Source organism: Clarias gariepinus, chromosome 22 (genome assembly GCF_024256425.1).
Source record: "Clarias gariepinus isolate MV-2021 ecotype Netherlands chromosome 22, CGAR_prim_01v2, whole genome shotgun sequence".
NCBI classification, from domain to species: domain Eukaryota; kingdom Metazoa; phylum Chordata; class Actinopteri; order Siluriformes; family Clariidae; genus Clarias; species Clarias gariepinus.
In genome coordinates this window covers 21,210,660-21,224,176 of record NC_071121.1, presented here as the reverse complement: position 1 = coordinate 21,224,176, position 13,517 = coordinate 21,210,660, and the positions used below count along the sequence as shown (strand labels likewise).

At 42.1% G+C, this 13,517-nt stretch overlaps 1 protein-coding gene across 1 annotated transcript in view; it reads right to left on the bottom strand.

Moving 5' to 3' along the window:
* Positions 1-2,597: 2,597 nt before the first annotated feature.
* The window catches only part of erbb3b (erb-b2 receptor tyrosine kinase 3b), a 41,092-nt gene continuing 30,172 nt past the window's right edge, over positions 2,598-13,517 (bottom strand). Inside the window, exons 18-28 of the mRNA XM_053482629.1 lie at positions 9,659-9,778; positions 9,402-9,500; positions 8,633-8,818; positions 8,388-8,534; positions 7,939-8,014; positions 7,684-7,830; positions 7,161-7,258; positions 6,893-7,063; positions 6,684-6,755; positions 4,852-5,110; positions 2,598-4,753 (exon numbers count right to left, since the gene is read on the bottom strand). Coding sequence (XP_053338604.1) covers positions 3,945-4,753; positions 4,852-5,110; positions 6,684-6,755; positions 6,893-7,063; positions 7,161-7,258; positions 7,684-7,830; positions 7,939-8,014; positions 8,388-8,534; positions 8,633-8,818; positions 9,402-9,500; positions 9,659-9,778 — 2,184 coding nt within the window. The 3' untranslated portion in view covers positions 2,598-3,944. The remainder of the gene's footprint in view (positions 4,754-4,851; positions 5,111-6,683; positions 6,756-6,892; positions 7,064-7,160; positions 7,259-7,683; positions 7,831-7,938; positions 8,015-8,387; positions 8,535-8,632; positions 8,819-9,401; positions 9,501-9,658; positions 9,779-13,517) is intronic.

The window sequence follows — 13,517 nt, the reverse complement described above, 5'->3', positions numbered from 1 at the left end:
GTCTGTGTGCGCAAAACATATTTTATTTTGTGTCTGTATGCATGTGTGTACAGCGCGCATGTACTGTTCATTATAACACACACACACACACACACACACAGACCCCTCCTACTTTCGCCTTCGGGTTGGAAAAATACCCGACCTGCGCATCACTAGCACGTACACAGCGTCTGCATGCATAAACAGAACGCTTGTCTGTCGGGATTTATTTTTACTTTTTTTTTAGGTAAGGTAAAGTACAGGTTAATTTATTTTATTTTTACTTAATATTTCGTGTTAATTATTTTTATGTATTTATTTTATTTGGGCTGTGGAACGAATAATAAAATTTTCTATTATTTCTTATTGGAAAATTCAATTTGGTTTACGAGTATTTTGGAATACGAGCCCTCTTACGGATTAATGATGCCCGTAATTCAAGGTACCACTGTACTCCTAAATAGTTTTAATATTTCAGTGTCTTGTTTCCTTTAATGTCAGTTTGTTTATTGAGGCATTAAAGCAAATACAGTTTTCTTATTTAATTTGTTTCAGTGTGAAAATCACACAATGAAGATTTTTCTCTTGTAGTTAATAATGTCTTCAAAAACAACTGTAAACTTTGTAATGTTAAAAGTTGGAGCTGTTTAGGTTCACAAGCAACAATTTGCAGGCAGACAGTGGCATAAATTTTGGACTAGGAATAGAAATTTAATATGGTATGTTTTTAGAATCTTTCTGACACTTGAATGTAAGTTGCTTTAAAGTTAGAGTTGCTTTGGTTTAAACATTTTTAATTTATGGCCTTTTTTTCCACTTGGCTTGAATGTATTTTGTCTCAGACATTTCCTTAAACGTGAATGTACGCTGCTTGTAAGTTATAGGCAAGTAAAAAAAAACTAATCATACTTACCATTCCTGACCTTTGACCCAACCTAGAAATCAGATTTAGATTTATCTTTAAATATTAAGTTATCCGGCCTCTAACACATTCATCACCAGAAGTTTTCTAACCCATTTCTTCAACCATAAACCTTTAGTGTCTCTGGCTCTGAAAAGTATTGTAATTCTTGATGGGATCGGTACTGAAACAAAAATACTAAGTAAAACTGAACCAGTGCTTTTCTTCCTATTTAAAAACTAACAGCTATTTTAAACAAAAAAATATTTTAAACTAAATGAAATACGTTTCTGACTTGCAGGTTTTCACATGATGAGACAGCAGGAGTCTGACTACAGCCGAGTGTCTGCACAGCAGGCCGTGTGTGTGAGTGGTGATGAGAAGATCGCGAGCAGGGCTGGAGAGGAGAGCCGCGTGGACGTGGTATTTCCAGGGAACATGAAACACTATGCCTGTTACAGATTCATCTGTGAACTTCTCAAGTTTGTCCTGTACCAGAGACAACAGTTACCTATGATCTATGACCAGATGGTCTCCTTCCAAATGCAGCAGCTTGCAACCACACAGGTGAGAAAAAAACACAAACACTTTAAAGACTCAATTATGATGTACAAATATTAGGCACATGACTACTGAGGACATGACTATAATTCTCTGCCCACAGCTGGAGGAAGGAAATCCATCCAGTCATCAGTAGACCTGGACGAGGTGCTTGATCACCTGGAGGAACTCTTCTCCCTCAGTTACATCTTCCGTAGTTACATCTTCCGTGTGCTCTTCATGCTTGGAAGCTCTGCGACTCTTCCCACAGAGGTATACGAGATCAACATGCAGGCTTTGGTGCGGGAAGACGGTGACAGGAGTTTGTAACGGGCCATAAGTAAGGTTCATCATGATTTACCGCGAGTTTTGTTACTGTGATTAGGTTACCATCTTTCCGCACGTCGGTCCTCGCATAGTCAAACCGCATAGGTGAGATAGGGGTATAACAGCAGGGGGGGCGGGTTATGGGGGCGGGGCTTGTAGAATGACTTTCACACACACACTAATGGATTGGGAATCACTCCAATGGTGGACCTAACGCGTTACATCAAAAAAGTAATCTGAATACTCTAACGCCTTACACACAACACTGCCTGCCCCCCTCTGTCCATCTAACTATTCAGTTCCGCCAAAAAGTATTTTCCTCCTTCCTGATTTTTTTCCTCAGTTAAATGACAAACAAATTTCTTAAATGAACAAATTTCTATGTTATAAACCTGGTACACATTTAGAGCTCATTGAGCCGAACAACTTTCGCACTGCATGTCATGGGCTCAACTCAACAGGAAGTCAGTTATTTTGAGTCAATTGCAAAATGCACACATTGGATTTTGATATATTCCGCTTAGGAAATTTATGCGATCGCCACCAAACCGGACTTATGTGATCTAAAGACATTGAGGATGTTAAATTGTAGAGGGATTTTTAATTTCCCCAACAGGTCAGCTGTGAAGATGCTTTAAACCTGTGAAAAGTGGTTAATAACTAAAAAGTTGTTAAAAAGTGGTAACTGGCTGCTGTGTTTAAGGGCTCAAACTAAATAATTAACATTAACAACTTATGATTGATTAATTATTGCTAGCTAAAGCTTTCAACTACCATTTAAGAAAAAAAAGCCAAGTAGCCTATATGATCTCTTCTGAATGACAAAACTAAAAAAGAACAACACATAATGTCAAATTAGTAATGTATTTATTTAGGTATACAGGCCACAAGCATGAATGTTAAGATCTCCTTTTAATTCTCTGACAGAAAACAGAAAAATATATAGAAATTTACATTTTACTTTATGAACATTCAAAAAAATTCTATTCATACACTATATCGACAGTGAGTGTGAGGAAAACAAGGACAAAAATATAAATTTATCAAAACTTGGCATTACATTACATATAAAACATATAAACATGGTAGTTTATGAAACTTCAAAACGCTACACTTCATGCATTTGATGTAACTGCACACACACACACACACACACACACACACACACACACACCCAGTCGGCCTCCCCTATACTGTACTGGCAGTATTATATAGCTTGATAAAACCTGTAGAAACCTTGGGTCTTGTGTATAAAACTTTGTCCTGATTTCATTCTCATACATTTTGTATGTACAAATGCCGCAGATGGATCTGTACATGTGTGCCTGGGTTCAGAAGATACAAAGATGTGTGTGATGTTGTATGAACAGTTCTAATGTCTATCTCACAGTGCTCACACAGGCAGAATGTAAAGAAGTAACAACTTAGTGTATATCACGATAATGTTTGAACCATACACTTAAATTCAGATGTTTATACCAGAGTCCAGCTTAATAGTCTTTATAGCCTGAGTCATGTTACAGAAGAAAACAATACAATTTCACACTTTACAACCATTCCCCAACATGGCGAATGCTAATGAAAGAAATGCTTCACATCAAACATTGTCTATTCTGCATCACCAATACACCACTTTTAAGCACAAAATAGACAGATAACTTGTATTGTAATGTCACTACTAACAAGAGATTACATATGGGTGGAACTGAGCATGGGCAAGATGTTTTGTAAATGGTAGTATAAATCGCTGATTTAACAGAACATACGACTGACAGGCAGATCACTCGCATGTTAGTGATCCATTTTTCCGGAGACTGACATCGTTTTTATTTTTTCTTCACTATGTAGATATTTTATTGACAGCTGCCAAAATGTAAGGACTTTTTACTCCATGTATTACAAAGAGATCTGATTAAAAAAAAAAATCACTAACCCCAGCTTAAACTCTGATTAGAGACTTAAACATCTTCATTAACATTATTATAACTTTCATCACGAATATACTGAATCCTAAGAGAAGGTCAGTTTAACTGCAAATCAAAGCAATGAACAAGAGTATGGGTGAGACAGTACTTTTTTTTTTGCCAGTTTATAAATCCTGATGGTTAAGAAACAGCGTACAGCCATACTTTTTCAGATTAGGTCCCTGGTGAGCAAACCAGCTGCCTCAGTTTAGGACTTCTGCACTAAAGTGTTATTATGTGCATACAGCATCCGGTTTGTGGAAGAGTCTGCTGTGCCAATAGTCTGGGTTGTCGAAAGACATGTTGCTGTTCTCTTCATCTACATCAGCACACACACCCTGGAAGGCTCTCATTGTGACTCTGTGCGGCTCTTCTCCTGACACCATTCTCCCCTTAGTTGGAAAGTTCTGGTACTCGAGCCGAACGTCTGATGCACGAGCTTTCCCGCATGAATTCATGTCCTCGTATTCGTCCGGCTCATCGGTGATGGCTTTGTCCTCATCCGCCTTGCAGCTCCTTCTGTTGTCTCCCTTTGAAACAGGTAGCTCATAAGTATTCTGGTAGATCCCTTCTTCTCTAGGTTTGTGTGAGCGGGTGTGGCCTTTTTCTAACGTCGGTTCATTTCTTATGTCCATGCATTCGTACTTAACCACAGCCTGCCGTGGCTGGCCCTGCCCTGGACCTGTGCCCCCATCAGTACTATCTTCACACAGCCCTTTCTCAGATGCTTTCTCATTGTCTGTTGAACCTAGCAAAGACATGTGCTCATTTTCATTGCTACTGTCATTTTGTGTTTGGACAGCCTCTTGTGGTAAAAGACTGCTACTGCAGGTCACAGGATCAGCACTGGGAGATTTTTGAAAGACAGGAAGATTGGCCAAGATGTTTCCACTGTTGTGTCCTGGTGAGTGAGGAGGTACAGCAGGCTGTTTGATCATCAACTCATACTCCTGTGATGGATCTGGGACAGCCTGAGGTTGACCCCTGCTGGTTTTCGATGCCCTGTTGTGTAGAAGGCTGCCCCCAGAACTGGATCGAGGCACTACATTACCAATAAAAAAAAGCAAAATATGTTAGGATATGTGCACAAATCAAAGTTTGCCAAATCAGAAGGCAAAGAAATCTGCAAGAACAAGTAACCTGGTCCTGAGTGATTGCTTCTTGGTAGAATATACCCATCTGGGTCCTCCTCAGCCCCTTCTATTCCTGATGAAAATGGATCAGATGTGACAGACACAGAGTTGGACAGGTAAGCGCTGTCTCCTCGGCTGTATCCCCTGCGTAGGCTTCCTGTCTGAGAGGTGATTTCGCAGATTTCCATATCCAACATGGTGCCCCTGCCTTCGGAGCTTTCGGATGTTGTCCTCGCCGAGCCTACACGCTTCCTCTGGGACCACATCTGCGGTGCAAACACAGTGCTGATTAATAATCCCATATTGCTTATTACGTAATGTGCATTACACATTTAGTTAGTTCCGACCGAGCAGTCTGTTCGAAAGAAAAGCTTACAACTATATGTAACAACTATATGTATCTCTCCATATTGGTCATATAAGTACTTTCAGCAAGAAAACACATTTTACAGATAACATTGTCATCGCAATACAGTGGAACGTAGGATTACGAGTAACTTAGTCTTGAAATTTGTTTATTTTTCTTAACCGTTTAAACGAGTGAGTAACTGATATACGAGTACTGTAGTACGTATACACTTTGCCTTTGTGATCACAACTGAGCCAATGATTCTTCTCACTCGCGCCATGGGATTGTGGGTAATCGTCCCATGCTCAGTCTCAGTGCACGTGCGTCACTCCATCCGTGTATAATATTTACTATACCATTGTGACCACAAAGCATTTTAAAATAATTTGGTGTCCAATTGTAGTGACTGTTCTTTAGTAACTGTACTGCAACAACGACAAAAAAAGATTAAAAGGCTGGAGCAGTGCGGGAGATGAATCTATTTAGGATTAATTCCATTTGTGTGTGTGTGTGTGTGTGTGTGTGTGTGAATGTCATCCTACATAGTAGCCCCCCTAATCCTGCTTTTTCCCCTTGTCTAACAGCCTTTTTTTCGAAGGGAAAGTGCAGATTAATTTGTTTTATTTTTACTTCATATTTTGTATGAATCATTTTTATATGAATATTTTGGGCCTGTGGAACAAGGCTGTGGTCATCAGAGATTCCATTATTTCTAAATTATATAATTAATTCACTTTAATATACAAGCACGCTTTGGAAGAAATTATGCTCACAATTCAAGGTTTAACTGCAACTGCTTCTAAGTCATTCCGAATTGCATCTGAACTATTAGGGTTCTTTTGTCAATGGCGACAAAGCTGACTAGCTCCTAAATTTTAAATCTGTCTTCAACCCCTGATCAAGGGCACTTCTTGGTGTGTGTGACAATGGAATGTACATCCTAGCACACTAGCTTTCCATTTAACATTAATTGGGTTTCAACACCAGTACCGGGAAGTTAACAAAGTTGATATTTTAAAGTGGAATAAGTCAAAATGTAAAGAGAAACTAATGAGATTAACAGGACTTTTAACCAGCATAATAGGGTAACTGGCCAAATAAGGAACCAAATCATAAACTGTTGATAATACTGTAAAGTATTCAGTGTCAGTTGTGGAACTGATTTATGAAAGCAATATCACACTCGAGGTCATGCTGTGTTGCTGGATACAGCATAGCTGTGATGCTATGAAGTGAACAGAACATGATACAGAACAAGACAGCGTAAGTCTTGAAACTGCTCAGGTACAGGGACTGCCCTGAAGATGAAAGCCAAAAACTTGAAATGAAGGAATTTTGGAATGAAATAACATCAACAATCATGTTTTATTCCCTGCATTATATGCTTTAGGTGAACAGGAGTGAACAGAACATGATACAGAACAAGACAGCATGGTGCATGCCAACATCATCTTATAGTGTTCAAAGTGTGTAACATAGTAGTGTCTGACCTGTTTGAGATCATCCCCGGTACTTGCAGACATGGGCAGATATCCCATGGGTATATTTTGGCCTGAGGCACTCTGCAACATAAAAAAAAATAGCGAAGTTGTTTAATTTTTCAAAGCGCAAACTTACCATCTACTACAACTACTGATGTATGAAAGCAATATCACAGTCGAGGTACAAACAAACAAATCAGAGATCATTTAAACCTCACCCTATAGGAGCCCATACGCATTCGAGAGTGACTCCTCGTTGGAGACATCTGGAGTGGAGGAGAGGGGAAGCCATCATCTAACACCTCATCATCCTCACTATCAAGGTCAGCCTCCACCAGCTTAGGCTCACGCACATGACTCTCTTCTGCCGCAGCACTGTTTTGATCCTTCTGCATTGGGTTAAAGAGGCACGATGTAGTACATGATGTAGGATACATTTAGGAGGGTTAGATAAAGGATAATTGAAGTTGTTCACAAGGATCTAACCTTGACAACAAGGTATCGGGGTGGATCCCTTGCCATTCGGGTAAACTCATTAGCCAGCTCTTTAAAGGTCGGCCTGATGGTCTCATCAATCATCCAGCCTTAAGAACGAAAGAAAGAAGTAAATAAATTAATTAAATAAATAAAAACAAAGCACTGATTTCACATGTTGTCCTGTATGTGCCACTGTGTAATGTTTGAAGTCACTAAATTTTAGCTATATCATTTTATGACAGTAGTTGTAATTACAAGGGCAAATTACAGCTTTATATGAAAGTGCTTTCATCTGTCATCATCTGTCATCATCTGCACCTGTTTATCACTGGTTCATGCCATAAGTTAGATGTTGTTATGCTAGAATAAATCATAGGTTACTGTGTGAATTTAAACATAACTGTGCCACTTTGGATCTTTGCATATTCGTTAGTTATACTTTCTTTATTCTTGTAAAATGTAGAGGGTAAATTGTAAATATAAAATATAAGAGTTATTCTTTGTATGCATGAGATAAAAGCATGTGACCTACACTTGACCATGACCATGTAGACATCGATGGTGCAGATCTGTGGTTGAGCCAAACGCTCGCCCTTCTCCAGAAGACCCGGGACATCGTTAGGATGCATAGACGTGTACGGCTCCGCCCCATGTGTCATCATCTCCCATACTGTCACACCTGCCACAGCAGAACACAGGAAAATCTGAGGTCTCTTATCCAGGATGGATCACACAAATGTAGAGATTTTTTAGCATGTAGTATGATCCGCAAATCATCACGACTTACCATAACTCCAGACGTCACTCTGGTGTGTGTATCTCCTGAACAGGATACTCTCTAATGCCATCCATTTTATTGGAGTCTAAATAGAATAAGCAGACAGTTAGCTGCAACATAAGTGCGTTCTCTGTCTGTTTTCATAGGCAGTGATTGTGCCTTTGTTTCTGTTGTGGTTAAAATGATGATGTTACTTAACAAACTGTATGTTACTATACTATGTTTTACACTTCATCTATTTATTTTTGATTGTTTTCTTTTTTTAACCACCCAAGTAGCCACAGTTGACCAATAAAAAAGTATACAAAATGAAATCTAAAACTAAAAAGAACCGCCCAATCATTAGGACAGTATTGGAGGTTAATTGGAGCCATTTGTTTCACTAAAGAGTAATTTTTATTATTTTTTTAAACAGGAAGTCAGTGTATATTTTATAGACTCAAACTCAAACTAAATACCTTGTAGAGAGATTTCTTGTCATCAGGATAGAGTAAGTCTGCAACGCCAAAATCAGAAACCTGCACAATGTAGTCACTTTTCAGCAGCACGTTACGAGCAGCAAGGTTCCGATGGACCATCCGATGCTCCTCTAGGTAGTACATGCCCTAAATCACAGGCACAGGTTTAACATACTTTATGTACTCAATCCACATACCTGATTTTACACATTTATTTCAGTTTTATATGACACCATAAGTCTCACCTTGGCTATCTGCACACACCAGTTGAGGAGGCGTTGCGGGTCTAGATTGTTTGCATTTTGCCGCAGATGTTGCAGCAGGGAGCCTTGAGGGCTGAGCTGGGTAACCAACTGCAGGCTTTGTCCAGGACAGATTCCGAGCAAGCGCACGATATACTGGTGATCCAGACTGCCGATAGACAGCATGTGCTGTGTATACATGGACACATGGAGTGAATAAAGTTGGCAGAACAGTGGGCTAAATACTGAGCCAGTATTGAACTCAGAATGGAGTATGATCAGAAGGTGCAAGATTTAAACCCCAGCTCTAACACGTTGCCACTGTAGGGCCCTTATGCATGGCCCTTAATCCTTAGATGTAAAGAGATTAAAATTTAACTCTGGATAATATACCATAATGTCATGTAATTTAAACAGGTTAAGGTGTAAATGGCAATGCACTTTCATTATTCATTCATAATTCCTAAATAAAAATGTATATTTACAGTTAATTTTTATTTCATCAACAAATAATTAAAAAAAAAAATCTGTTTGTGTGGGGTTTCTGCAATACCAGCCATTGTGTAAGTTCATGTGTAACTATGGATAAATACAGTATTAAAAGAAGTGCATTAATATTAACTGCTGATTCAATCACAGGTTTAAGAATTTAATACTGCTTCAGGATGAATTGCAATGTGCCAATAGTTTGCACCCATTAAAAACAGTAGAGCTTTATCACCTCCTACAGCTCAATACTACTCAGTGTCTACAGGAGAGATAAGAGTCTCACATCAGTAATCTCGGTGAAACTATGGTGCCCGGTGCGATCTTGAATGGTCTTTATAGCAACAGGGATCTTCACCGAGTCACCTTCAGGTGTCCAGAAACCCTGAGGACACAGTAAAGGAGACAACTTTATTTCCACAAAATATATACATTTTTACACAAAACAGAGCCTAATACAAAAGCAAGTCTTGCAACGCATGTTCAACAACACAACTAATCAAATCATATCAGAACACGCAAATATGGTAGAAGTGTTCAGACCTTGTGGACAGTACCAAAGACTCCTGAACCCAAAAGTTTGCTCTTGCGTAGCTCTGAACTTTTTAAGATGCGAGCGTGAACTTTTGTTCCTTTCTCACTGGGATCCAGTGGCTCGATGCTCTATAAGAGAAGAGGAGGACAGTTAGGGGGGGATAAAAAGTATCAGGCTACATGCTGTTTATTTCATTATTGTGTAGCTGCACACTCAAATATTTTTATATTTTCAGATGTGTGAATATGATTCCTCATGTTATCAGAACGAATGGTTATGACTATAACCTCTGTTCCCTGAAGGAGAGGAACGAGGTACAACACATATAGTATGGGATATCACGCCCTCTCGTGTCCTGGCTGAAGCCACCTTTATTCACGCCGTAAAGGCAGGCAAACCTGTGGTGACGTAGGTGTAGCCCCGCCTACACCTATAAACCATCGTCGCCACGGTTGACCCTCAGTTCGATAGCCGCTCTTCGCCGAGCGTAACTATGAGGCGGGGCAGCAATGTGTTGTACCTCGTTCCTCTCCTTCAGGGAACAGAGGTTATAGTCATAACCATTCGTTCCCTTTCAGTCGATTCACTCGGTACAACACATATAGTATGGGACATATATTCACGCCCCGCCGAGTATCTATCAAAGTTAGTCACAAGAACCCTGATAGCTACTCTACTGCATCATGGACCCCGCAGAGAGGACCCAATGAGCCACCGAGGGGGCCGTTATATCAAGTCGGTAGAACCGGACAAAAGTGTGTGGTGAGGACCAACTGGCTGCCGCGCAAATCTCGCCCACAGACACTCCTTTGAACAGAGCCCATGATGTTGCCATAGCTCTCGTTGAATGTGCTTTCACACCCAGAGGCAATGGGACACTCTTGCTACTATAAGCTAGTGTAATAGCCTCCACAATCCAATGGGAAAGCCGCTGTTTAGACAGCGCTTTACCCTTAACTGGACTGGCAAAGCAGATAAACAGTTGATCACATAAGCGCATATCTACTGTACGGTCCATGTACACCCGTAGTGCACGTACGGGGCACAAATTATGCAATTTTCTCTGCTCATCAGAAGCAAAAAGGAGGAGGAAAAAGCTATAAAGGTCAAAGACCATAGAGCTATAATCAGTGGAAACGACCTTCGGTACATAGGCCGCGTTCGGCCGTAGAGTAACCTTTAACCCATTAGCAGCAAACTGCGTACAGGATGGATGCACGGACAAAGCGTGGAGATCGCCCACTCGTTTAGCAGACGCTAAAGCAAGAAGAAGTGCCGTCTTATATGAAAGAATTTTCATATCTATAGACTCAACTGGCTCAAAAGGAGGACCACAGAGGGCCTCGAGCACTAACAATAAATCCCAAGACGGAACACTGGACCTCGTAGTGGGTCGCAGACGTCGCACTCCCTTTAAAAATCGTACTGCCAGCGGATGAGCCCTTGGTGACACTCCTTTAAAACCAACATGACAGGCTGATATAGCCGCCAAGTACACTTTAATAGTAGAGAAGGCAAGGCCTTTCTCTAATAGTTCTTGTAGAAAAGACAAAATCTCCACCATGGAGCACTGAAATGGAAGAACATTATGTTCTTGACACCATTGCTCAAATGCTCGCCACTTGTAAGCATATAAACCTCTAGTAGACGAGGCCCGAGCACTTTTGGATTGTCTCAATCACATTCGGAGGAAGCCCTTTTGCTAACAAATTGGACCTTTCAACAGGTAAGCGTGCAAGTTTCACAGCTCGGGACGCGGGTGCACTACCTCTCCCCCTGCCTGAGACAGAAGGTCCCTGAGGAGAGGAAGTTTCCATGGTTCTGCTGCTAGCAGGCTGACTATCTCCGCGTACCACAACTTCGCCGGCCAATGAGGTGCCACCAGGATTAGTGACAGGCCCTGTTGACGTACCCTCTCTGTGACAGGCAGAATCAGTTCTACCGGAGGGAAAGCATACAATAGAGCTGGGGCCATGAGTGTGCCAGCGCATCGATCCCCAGTGGGGCATTGCGATCTGTTAAGGAGAAGAATAGTGGGCAGTGAGCATTTTCTTTGGATGCAAAAAGATCCGCTGCTGCCCTGCCGAAGCGCTCCCAAATCTGAGCTACCACCCATGGGTGTAATCTCCATTCCCTCACAAGCGGGCCCCCTCTGGATAGAAGGTCCGCCCCCAAATTCAGGTGCCCTGGAATGTGAGTGGCCCTGAGTGACAGAAGATGAACACTGGACCATAGCAATAGAGAATGAGATAATTTCAGCAGGGGAAGTGAACGAGTCCCCCCTTGTCTGTTTATATACGACACTACTGTTGTATTGTCTGTCCTGATCAGAACATGATGGCCTGTTAGAACCAGACAAAAATGTCTCAGGGCTAAGAACACTGCTAACAGCTCCAAATAGTTGATGTGAAGCCTGCGTTGTTCCTGTGACCACGCCCCCCTGATCGCGGAGCCGTCGCACAGAGCGCCCCAGCCGCTGAGGGAGGCATCTGTTGACACCACTTTGCGAAACGATACCCTGCCTATCGAAGAGCCCTGACGTAATAGCCTGGGTTCCCTCCAGGGCAGAAGGGCTGACATGCATGACGGTGTCACCGTCAGCCTCCTGTTGAGGCGGCGCGCCGCACATAGGCGGTGAGAGCGCACCCAGCGCTGAAACGCACGCATGTTCAACAGCCCGAGAGGCACCACAGTGATCATAGACGCCATCATTCCCATTAGTTGTAAAAACACCCGGAAACGAAGTTTGTGTTGCAACTGAAACAGAGCAAGGCAGCGCTGAAACGCGGCTATTCTGCGCTCTGAGAGACGTGCTCGGCTGATAACGGAGCATATCTCCAGACCCAGGAATGAACACTGTTGACTCGGAGTCAGTGAGCTTTTCTGCATATTTACTGAGAACCCTAAAGTCTGAATGTGAGACAGAACTAGTGCTGTCTGTTTCTCTGCCTGCTCGCTATTAGTGCCCAGTCGTCTAAATAGGCTAATATGCGAATGCCTTTCTCCCGAAGAGGAGACAGCGCCGCCTCGGCGCACTTCGTGAACGTTCGGGGAGCTAGTGACAGGCCGAACGGCAGCACTAGGTACTCGTAGGCCACGCCCTCGAATGCAAACCTCAGAAACTTTCTGTGGCGCGGAAAGATCGCTATATGAAAATAAGCATCTGTGAGATCGATCGTAGTCAACCAATCTCCCGGGCCTATTGCATTTAGCAGTTGCCTCAGGGTAAACATTTTGAACTTGTACGTTCTTAGAAACGTGTTCAATATTCTCAGATCCAAAATAGGACGCAGTCCACCCACCCTCTTCGGAACGACAAAATACCGGCTGTACCAACCTGAGTTCGCTTCCGAAGGAGGCACCACTTGAATCGCCCTTTTGCTCATAAGAGAATTTATCTCTTCCCGAAGCACCGCTGCGGCGTCGTCCGACACCTCGGTGTTGATTATGGAAGAGAAGCGCGGTGGCTTTATGCGAAACTGTAGTCGGTATCCCATAGCGACTGTGTTTTGCACCCATGTCGAGACTGCGCATGCGCGCCACTCGAGAACGTGGGACGCCAACCGGCCCGCATTGATTTCTGAAAGGGGTCTGCTGCCCCCTGGCGTTCCGCCAGAGTGCAGCCTCATCGATGGCACCGGGCTTTTTTGTTTTGCAACATTGTAAACAGGAAAAATCTTTATTGGTTTTAATAATGTAACATTCACATGGTTTACAAAATGCACCATTTTTTGGGGCAATCACACTGTAAACATCGCGGGTACTTGCTGTAAGTCCCTGAGAACTTTTTAATACACCCCAACTGGGGTTCATAACTCGAACATAAACACTTGTGTGTGAGGGGGGGATTGTGCTTGGGAGACTGTG